This window comes from Diachasma alloeum, unplaced genomic scaffold, assembly GCF_001412515.2.
Source record: "Diachasma alloeum isolate Michigan unplaced genomic scaffold, Dall2.0 Dall_scaffold_00178, whole genome shotgun sequence".
Lineage (NCBI taxonomy): Eukaryota > Metazoa > Arthropoda > Insecta > Hymenoptera > Braconidae > Diachasma > Diachasma alloeum.
Genome location: NW_021680344.1, coordinates 1,346,242 through 1,357,370, shown reverse-complemented (window position 1 = coordinate 1,357,370; position 11,129 = coordinate 1,346,242). Strand labels below are relative to the sequence as shown.

The 11,129-nt window shown below is 33.8% G+C and overlaps 1 protein-coding gene across 1 annotated transcript; it reads left to right on the top strand.

Moving 5' to 3' along the window:
* Nucleotides 1-1,168: 1,168 nt before the first annotated feature.
* LOC107039643 lies at nucleotides 1,169-10,257 on the top strand. Its single transcript, XM_015259387.2, has 4 exons — nucleotides 1,169-1,358; nucleotides 5,035-5,429; nucleotides 7,150-7,436; nucleotides 9,204-10,257. The coding sequence occupies exons 2-4, from the start codon at nucleotides 5,347-5,349 to the stop codon at nucleotides 9,800-9,802; spliced, it is 969 nt and encodes a 322-aa protein (XP_015114873.1). The 5' UTR covers nucleotides 1,169-1,358; nucleotides 5,035-5,346; the 3' UTR covers nucleotides 9,803-10,257.
* Nucleotides 10,258-11,129: the final 872 nt, after the last annotated feature.

Sequence of the window (11,129 nt, the reverse complement as noted above, 5' to 3'; positions counted from 1 at the left end):
TATTATGTTCTCGCAAGCAGCAATTTTTCAATTTTTGCGGCAAAATATTTTGTATGTCGAAATTATTCGGAGAATCTCAACTCTTGAACTTTCATTGGATTGTACATTATAAAGTTTTGGTCCTGATATCTATTTTACTAAAATAGATATCTTCTTATCTATTTCTAATAGATTTCTTAAAATACTTTAGACGTATTTTGTAATTCGTCCAATAATAGACAAGAAATTTTACTTTTTGCTTCCGAATGGATCACTAGAACATGTCGCGCGCATATTGTAAGCTTGGGGCGCCAGAATAATATCTCTCCCTTTTAGTTTTTGGAATATAAGATTAAAATTTCAGAATAATAATGAGTTATCTTCACCATTCCATTTCATTATAAATTTTAATTATTTCCATAATACTGATTCATCATTTCTTCAATAATTTGGACTTGAGAGTTTGATCTTTTTTATTGAATACCTCATTTCTCATCTTTTTCATTTTTCTTCTGTTGTTTATATCTCCATTTATTTTTAGAAGTAGATGAAGAATATATGACCATTTTTTCGTTTGGGTCTCTTATGAGATGAAGAATTTCGGTCTTCAGCATCTGATATATGGGGAATGTAATTTCTCATATGATCGTAATAAATGTATCTCAATATTTTTAAGAATATATACTATATATGCTATGCAGTATGTTATAAATACTGCATATATATTATATGCAATATATATATAGTAATAGCAATGTAGTAACATGACATTGCTAAAGTAGCGCAATAGAGGTTTCAAAAAACGTTAAACTGAATTTTTTTGAAGGGGATTCAACTTTAAGTTTTGCGTTTTTTGTGTTATATTGACAAAAATAAAAATAACCATACTATATGCAATATAAGCGTAATTTCCCACTAGTTTAATTACAGTTTCCGGCGGTAATTGAATCTGTAATTTTTTATTCCCCATATTAATTAATATAACAATTGTTCAAGACACAGATAATCAATATTCAAATGTATAAAATCTTGAAGGCCCACTAAATTGGTTATCCTCACTACCGACTTTGAATTCCTTCTTAACCGACAGCAACTAATGAAATTAGTTCCAATAAAAAAACATTGAGGCCTCAGCAAGCGCTTTTTTTCTTCTTATTTTCCTGTGGTTTCGAAGGTCTAGGTGAAGTCATCAACTTCATGATCACTTCCACTATTAATTCCTACCACAAATCAACATTCACACAAATCCTCTTCGGAAATTCACAAGTATACAGCTCTGCATCACCGCACAGCTGTTTCACATAAAATCCGATTTTTCTACAATTGTGAATATTATGGGGTCCTGTTTAAAGAGTTCAACGATGTGCAGAAAACGCAGGGTAAATTGAACCTTCAATTAACGTTTTATTAACAGCGCTCTTTGTTTCTCACTCCGTCAATTGCTACGACGCATGGACGAGGTGTTAGTGTTGTCAAACGGTAACCTTTCAGTGGTGTTACGATGATTACAAGAATTGTTTTGAAATAACTGAGACTCGCGACGCATCTGACGTAATGCTCGTGGAGCTGCCTTGATTGCTCCAAAATTTTGAGAATTCATTGGACTGTTTTTTAGTACCGGATGGAATGATAAATTGGAATATAAATCGAGTATTTAATTGAGACATTCTAGAATGATCCTGACTAATCGAGAGTACTTATATACATTACTCTGCTCCATTGTTGCGATGTGCGTTTGTTGAAGGTGTGGAGAGAGTGGGAGAGAGTCTCACTAAAGGAGTTTTCAAAATGCCTGATAGAAGATTGTTCATTATTTTTATTAACGATATCCACACTGAGAGGAAAATTTCCTAATACGTAGACCATATTTACTTGAGAGAAGTAAATTATTTTCAATGGTTTAAATCTCAGAATGTTTGCGGTTCACGGAACTCGAATGAATCCTCATTTATCACTATCGTTGAGCAGTATATCATGAATATATTACATATTGAAATATTGGAACTGCATAACAAGAAAATCATGAAAACAATAAATATTTGAAGATTGATGATTCTTCTACGCGATTTGAATGAGTTCATTTTCGACAAAATCATACTTGAGTACAAGAATATTTTAAAGTATGAGAACTTTCTCGGGCCACGTGAGTTGAGATGTCTGGGAGAATTAAACAATTGAAGAAAAATTACTTGTCTCAAGAAAATATGTTTCAGATATTAGAATTTTTTTTTCTCAGTGCAAGCATCTTTTACAGTTTGGTACAGACCACACTATAGATTCAACCATTTTCAATCATCAAATTTGTCAATTAAATTTCGTGAGAAAATTTTTCTTCCAATTACATTTTGCACAGAAATATTATTTTTTTAAACACCGTTCTTTGTAAATGAACAGTTGAAATTGGGTAATCTTTCGGAAATCTAATTTTTGAAACGTTAAGGCCCGGGTGTACTATCTTTCGAATGTTATCTGGATTTTTTTTATCTTTCGTAATCCAAAATTGTCAATTGAGTGGTACATCATGTAGAAATTCCCAAAAATTATGATAGAGTGATAAAAAAAATAGAAAAAATTCTGAACTTTTTCAAAGAGCGTTTTTAATTGAGATTCAGAATGAGTTGAAAAAAGTGGAAATTACAAATATCTGATTCGCTGTGGCAAATTATCTATTAGCTGTCATTTTCCATGGTGGATAACAAAAGACTAACTCCTCATGGGAAGTGACAGCTAGTTATATCAATTTTCAAAACAGTGGTATGTAGCCATCTGCCATTTTTATGTGATAAAAGTGCGATTAAAAAATTCTCCAAAATATTACAACTTTTTTCAAAGAGCCTTTTCCGTAATAAATGTCTCTGAGGAGTGTGGGAAAATGATATTGGGTGATAGGCCACCATTTGTCGCCGTAAATCAGATACATTTTTCAATTTCTTGTTATTCAACTTATTCTGAATATAAATTAAAAATGCTCTTTAAAAAAATTGAGAATTTCTTCTACTTTTTTTTATTATTCATTCATAATTTTTCAAAACTTCTGCATGCTGCAGGACTCAATTGACAATTTCAGATGACAAAAGATGAAAAAAACTATCGAGATAACGTTCCAAAGATAGTACACCCGGGCCTTAAATCGATTTCTGGTAAAATTCTGAATATGAATGAATTTGTTACGATTCCGAACAAATGATTTTGATGGTGGATAATTGATCGTTCATAAATTACGCTGGATTAATTTATACTCTTTTATTTTAATTTATTTTGTTTCCACTTCCGTCTTCTCAAGTAGATTAAGGATGTTTCTCCAAAATCACAAGTATTCAAAAAAAATTGATTTTTTTTCAACTGAGAGATGAAGTTATTCCCGTTATTTTGAGAAAAATTTCAATCCACCAACCCACGTTTATTATTTATAAATGAAGTGGACAAAGTGCACCAAACGCATGCGCAAAGATGTGCTTATATGAGACAGAATCTTTCAAATATTTACTCTTTTTGCCCGGGTACCCCGAATTTTTCTCTGGCCATTCGATTCAGTATAGTTTTGCACATTACCTTCTGTTTTTATTTCTATTTTTAGAGTCTCCTAGCAGGTGAATTATAAATTTCAATATAAATCCCACAAGAGCCCGTGTATAAAGAAAAATTTGTTTATTTATTTCTGGCGAGACTACTGCGATTAATTTTTTTTAACATCAAAGAAGTTAGTTTCATATATTCTGCTATCAGCCAAAAAAATTATAGAATTTCCCTTGAACCTGAAAAAATAAGATTTTCTGAAAATGGCTAAACATCCTTAATTCAATTTCATCCAGTCTTATTCTTATTATATTTTTTTTCCCCTTAATTCACAAGTTACAACATTGAATGAAGAGGAATTATGGCAAAGATCAATAAAAAGTATTTTTTTTGTGATCAAAACAAACATAAAACAAAGCCATTCAAAATCTCAATCTGGTAATAGAAAAATGTACAGCCCAATCTTCGTACAAGGTACCACAGGGGCTGTAATTACGCATCCCACACTTTACTTGCGCTCAGAGGGGAAAATATTTTGATTTGATATTCTCCATACAAGATACTAGACGATTTCCATTTTTAGGATCGTTTGAGGACGATTCCTGATGTGAAACACGAATGTTTGATTAGAAGGTATTGTTCCTTTCCAAAATAGCAATTTAGAAATTCGGAATATGTTAGTTTGTTAATAGGGCCTTGCGAGGCAAAATTTAGACTCATTGGAATTCTTGTTTTCATAAAAATTGGGTAGAATTTTGTTTTGTTTTGCCTATCTATCCATCCAAAAAATGGACGTAAATCACATGGTGCAATACGTGTAACAAAATAGATATTTTAGCAAGTTTTATGAGCGATGCGTTCAATTTTATTCATTGACTGTAACGAGTGCCCATGCGTTTCGAAATTCAATTGACGTGCAATTAAGTTCTAGATCATACATGAATACATTTCCAATAATTTCTGCAATATGTCAACTCCATTCCCACTCAATTCTAGCCCCTTTGTCGAGTATCTAGTACGGAGACCGAGTGCTTGCAATTTTGGATACAAATCCGTGAAGAAATTCAGTAGCGAAGTGCTAAACTAGGTGAAATCGATTTTGACTTTTGGTCAGTTCTTGATGAATATCTTGGAATTTAAGAGAGATAGCAAAACTTTTCTCATTATCATTTTTATAACCCTCCATTGGCTCTACAAAAAAGGTCATGAGAAAAATTTTTCTATCTCGTTTAGATTCCGAGATATTCGTCAAAAACTGGCCAATAGTCAAAATTGACTTAATCCGGTTTACCGCTTCGCTACTGAATTGTTCTCCCTGTAGAGCAAAAAAGTGATTTACCGAAATCTTTCAAAGCAACTGCGCCGGTTTTCTGAAATCATGAGGAAAGTCCGATGCACCTATTGACCTTCTTTTTTCGAACCCGAAAACATTTTATTCGTGGAGAAAAATAAACATCCTTAGCGTCAACATTTCCCCCACTTTCTCATCCTTTGTTCGACGCACAATTTAATCCACAATCGATTTTTCTGTTGTTACAGATAAGTAGAATGGTGCATGTGATGTCGAACTCTTAGAACCTTCTTCATCATACAAATAAAGTACAATTGTCCACTCCGAATTAATTGAAACTAACAGCATATTTAAATATACCTTTAACGAGTACAATAATTAACCCGAAAAAACTCGCGTGAACCTCATAAATAATTCAAATACCCGAGAAAAGAACCAATTTATCGCAAAAAGTAGAAAAAAGAGAAACTTGAGAACACAGAGTGTCAATTAAAAACTTTCCTACTATCCAAACCAAAAGACATAAGCGACATAAAAGTGAAGATTTAATACACTTGACAATGGGTTCGTCGAGGCCGCCAGACCGTTCGCTTGGCAGTGGAATATCCTTTCCCCAGTGGATGAGAGGAAAAGTTGATAGTCGGTGAGTACCTTTTATCTAATCAATTAATCCACAATGAAACTTATCGCGTGGAAAATGAGAAAATTCCTTCCGAGACGGTTGAAGTATTATGAAGACACCTCGATTTTTAAAGATCAAAATTTGAAATAGATTGTGAATGGGAGTTTATATGAGTAGAAACATTCTGGTGGAAATTGTGGCCAATCTAAGGTCTATTATCGTTGATAATTAATTTAGAAGTGGCAAATGAGAAATAATTTAAAAACAAACATGACAAATTGATTTTCTATGCTCATTAAAGTTGATGAATAATTATTTTTTTGGTATTTTGAATTTGGTTTTTCTTATTAGAATCTTTAAAGATAAAAAAATTCAAATCAATTTCAAATGGAAGTGAATAGCGACAGAAATATCCAAATGGAATTTGGGCTCAATGGACATTCTATGATTATTGTTAATAATCAATTCAGAAGTGCTGAATAACACAAAATTCTCATGAGAAAATTACCATTTCAAAATTAAGAAGAACATTCAAATCTCGAAAAAATCTTGAAAAATCCGAAAAACGTATAGAAATTTGATGTCACGAAGAAAAAATACTTTCAAATGTGTAGTCACTGATAAATAGTATATTTCGATACGAGTGAGACGGAATTTTCAGGAGTGTAAAGATGGCGTACACGGAACGTGCGTGAAATTTCGAACTACGTACAAGTGATGAAAAAAATTCTAGTCAAGCAAGAAACTATTCTTAAAGAAAATAGTTATAAAAACAATTTAACCGATTAATGTTTCCCAAACATTAAAGTGAAAATTTATGTAAAAAGTCGACGATAAATAATCATTTTTTGAGCATTTTAAATTAATGTCCCTTCGTTACACCCAACGACTCTTCACACCACTTTAAAATGCGCGTCATGAATCATCGGCATTGGTTTTTTGACGTGGATACGTCTATGGTTTCAATATGGGGGTCATTTTGGGAAACGGTTGTTATGTGCAGCGCCACCCATCGGAATTCTAGAAAATTCTAGACATTTCGAGGTAATTTGAGAAGTTTCTTGAAATTTCGAAAAATTCAAGGAGTTTCTAGAAATGTTGATGAAATTCAGGGAGTTTCTAGAAAATTCGAGAGAATTCAAAGAGTTTCCAGAAAATTCGAGGGAATGCAAAGAGTTTCTAAGAAATTCGAGAAAGAAGGAAAGACCATGGACGTATCCACGGACAGTTACAACTGTATCGAAGATACAGCCGCCTATTTTATATATCTATATCCAGTTGTTTGATGACGGAATTAACTGCGGGTACAGCGCGTAGTCGTCTCGGAAAAATGCGCAAATAGATGGCAGGAAATAGTAGAGCACTAATGACTTAACACTTCATAACTGAATGAATAATTTTTTTTCTTCTATTTTTATGGCGAGAAAGTTCTCACAGATGTTGGTAAATATTGAATTTTGTTTCGCGTATGTTTTGAATTATGTCGAGTAATATTTTTCGTTCGAGTCGTTCTATAAATGAATCTGGCGGTCTCGCCAACAAATTGAGGACGATGCTAGAGTTGCATGTTAATTAGTTGAATTCAGTAGGCGTGAAGGAAGGTTTAATCAACGACACGAGGGTGTGTGACCCCATAGAACAAACGAAAGTTGGTTTTTTTCGTCTCTAACCAGTGGTTTGCCTTTTTTTTCTGTTTTGTTTCTGTTTCTGTCGGGGGTTATGAACATTTATTCTTCTGCAGATTCGATTTCGACCAGAGCACCTTCAGTCCACCTTCCCACGACGACAGTTTCTTCTGCATCAGATACTCAAAATCTGCTAGTGCCAATCAACAACAGGAGGGTTTTCGGCCGTTCAATGAAGTTCTGAATGAGTCGAAACCTGTGAATGATACTATCAATAAGACTAGTAGTCAATATGATCCATCATTAGTGTCCAGTGATGCAACTAAAATATCGAACATCAAGGAGATAGACTTCAGCAAACATCCACTGCCCTGTCAGCCGTATGTTCCAATTGCAAATAAAGGTAATTCATTTATGGTTACAATTTGACTCTATACAGGGTGTCCCGAAATTGATCGGACATCGCATGAGGGTCAGACGAAAAATCCAATGGAACTTTTGTTTCCAGTGCTTCGTTAAGGATATCCTAGTATCTTTTACAGTTTGGTTCAGACCACACGATAGATTCAACCATTTTCAATCATCAAGTTTGTCAATTAAATTGCGTGAGAAAGATTTGAGAAAAATTATGAATATTCAGTGTCATTCAAATTACATTTTGCACTGAATGTTTTTTAACCGTCGTTATTTATAGATAAATAGTTGAAATTGTTTAAACTTTCGAAATCGATTTCTGATAAAATTCTGAATATGAATAAATTTGTTACGATTTCTAGATGTAAAACTGTAATAGTAGAATCAAGGAATAGTATATTGTGTTACAAGTACGTAAAGAGCCACTTTTTCGCAAGCACGCGTAGCACATCCTATTTTTTGTAATACCTGCCGAGTTCACTGTTCGGAACCGTAGTGGGGGTAAAGTGGTTGCTTTTGTGCACGATGTGCGTAAAACAACCACTTTAGACACACTAAACGGTTTCGAAAAGTGAACTTTTGAGGCAGGTATTACAAAAATAAAGTATTCTATTCTTGTTACGATGCTGAACTAACAATTTTTATGGTGGAAAATTGATTGTTTGTAAATTATTTATTTTATTTCTCTAAATTATTCAATTTGTTTTATTTTATTTCCATTTCCGTCTTCACAATTAGATTAATTTAATTTTATCCATTCGTATTCTATTCGTATTATATATTTTTTTTCCTTAATTCACAAGTTACAATATTGAATGAAGAGGAATTACGTGAAAGATCAATAAAGTGTCGTTTTTTGTGATCAAAACAAACAAAAGCCATTCGAAATCTCCTTCGGGTAATAGAAAAATTATGAATTGGAGACTAAAAATGTTTAAAAAGTGATGATCGGCTGGATAATGGAGAAAATTTGTTTTTCTTCATTTGTGTCAGGGGAAACTTGGAATCACTGTTTTTTCTTCGAATACGGGCGGGATATGAATATTTTGGAATTTTATGATCCCATTTCAACGAGAAAAAAATGTAGGCGGGAAGAAATAAAACATAAATTTTTTAACGTCTGCGGAAAGTTTTAAAGTCGATGTATTCTTTCGAATAATGGAAGAATACCCATAAATTTGACTTGTATCTTTGCATTTTGATAGTATGGATAGCATAAATGACAGAAATTGAGAATTGGAGACTAAAAATTTTATCGGATTATTATTATGTAATAATAATAGAAAATGCTAGTAATGTTAAACAATTTTAAGCAATTTCTTAATTATTTCATCAATTTTCTCGAGCAGTAAACTTTCTATTTTTTCGGAGTTTCAAAATGTTTTCTAACGGTTCAATATCGCGATTCAAATTAAGACCTGCAATGTGTAAATAATAAAATTATGGTAAAATTTCCGGAAACTTAGGGTCAAATGGGGCTCAAATAAAAGCTCTGATAATCAACTACAAAAGTAGAAAGGCATTTCACTGCAGAGCAATTATTCATATTTCAGACTTTCGAATTCGAGCCAAGCAATTATTTTTCTGGTAATTTGCAATTAACAATTTTGCTGGCCCAAACAATACTTGTTTGAGAACTTGTTCGGTTGTCTCTCAATGCATATGAACCCTGAAAATTTATCTTAATTACGTTATCTTAATTTACAAAATTATTATACAGAGAAAACTCACCGTTTATCTTTTTCCCTCAATTCAGAGCGTGCAGGAAACGGCCATCAATTCGCTCAAAAATCTCCCCAAACAAAATCTCAAGGGACAGACGATGGATTTCACGGTGAGCCAGCGCTGTGTGGCAAATCAATCGTCAACGTGGCGACTCGCATGATGCTGGGATCCCTCAATAAGAAATCCGAGAGTCCAGTGGACCCTAAAATGGAAAAAAATGAGGTGTTGATTCGTAAGGGCAGCCAATCATTGCCAGTAACACCGATAGCGTCGCCAACGTCAACGCCAGAGGGATCGCCGAAATCCCGTAGACGAGGGCAGGGCAACCGCTACTTCACGGGATCGTTTATACCGGATCGTGAGAAATACCAGAGTGGATGGTTATTGGGCAGTATACTGAGTCAATCAAGGGAAACAGTCGGCAATAAAATTGAAGAGGAGGATGAAGTTGCGGAGGTGGTGCCACCGAAGACATTAAACAGGAAAAAGTCCATTTCCTCGCAGAATCTTTCGTATCTGGGTAAAGAGGATATAACTCCCAAGGCTAGTATAATGCAAGCCACTGTTACGTTCCAAGCTAAACCCTCGGAGCTGCGAGAAATGAATTTTTGGTCTCCAACGTCAATGTAATTTTTACCTTTAACTCAATTTATTCGCTCATTCTTTCGTCTTCTGTCTTGAACCGGAGTGTATCGGTTTTTAATTTGGAAAATTTTTAATTTTCACTAGATTGTACCTCAATTTATTGACAAATTGCACACGTGCGATGCTTTCTGACTAATTCGCAATATTTTTTTTTGATGATTATTATTGTGGATGTAATTGTTAAAACCGTTTATTTTGATCGATTTAATTTAGTAGATTGTAGGGTAGTGGTCGATCACACCTGATTATTACAGAGGCAAAGAATTCTCTTGTTTATTGGATTATTTACTGGTCTGAAGAGACGTGATCATGGGTACAACAGTTTGAGAGTTATGATGGATGATTAATTTGATCGACTTTGCAGAGGGAAAATGTTTCATGTGATTTTTTTGAGGTATTGTTCATAATTGAAAATGGAAATAAAGAAACTAACACAACTATTTGAGGTAAATTTTTTTCCAATTTTGAAACACGGGGGGTCGGTGGTGAAAGGGTGGAATAGGGTGAGGCGACTTGACTCGAAGATCAATTTTTTTCAACATGTTCTTTTTAGAATAGAATTAATCCGTGAGGGGGTGCAGCGTAGAAAGTTCTAGAGCATTTTCAAAATTCTATAATGAAAATTATTCAGTCTTTTCTTAGACGTCCGCTTTTTTATCTCGGAATTGAAGCGAAATATAGAATTTTTCGTAAACACAGCGTCGTAAAATATTACTTTAGTGATTTTTACTCAGCTCAGGGAAACGCTGATTCTTACTGAAAGATGGAAGAGAAGGGGTCTCTCGTTCACACTATAGTCCGACTTCCGAAGGAAGTCATTTGACTGTGCAGAGACGTTGTCAATGCCAATGCCAAGACAATGTTGGTGACAAAAACCGTGAGAACGCTTATTCAAGTATTTTCGCTTCCGAATGGAAGCATCGTATTCGTCAAATCTGAAATTTCATTTTTTTTTGTTTGACGATGATTTTGTGTGACGTATGTGTGCTTTTTTTTCAAATTTAGTTTTTCGAGGATCATTCGAAAAATAATCGTCGAATTCTTTTCAATTATGGCTTAAAATTTTCGCTTGGATGTTATCTCTGTCGAGTTCGAAGATAGTGGCGATCGCATCATTTATTTTGAAATTATAGCCTTTAGAAGCTGTTAGTCGAGGTTTAATCAGGGTTTAGTCGGGATTTAGTCGGAGGTTCATCAGGGTTTAACCAAAGTTTCTACCAGTTTAATTTTAATTTAGTCGGTGTCTGTTGGATGTTTAATCAGGGCATATGGTTTCTCGGCTAGTATATTTTCTATCCCAATTTATCATTCA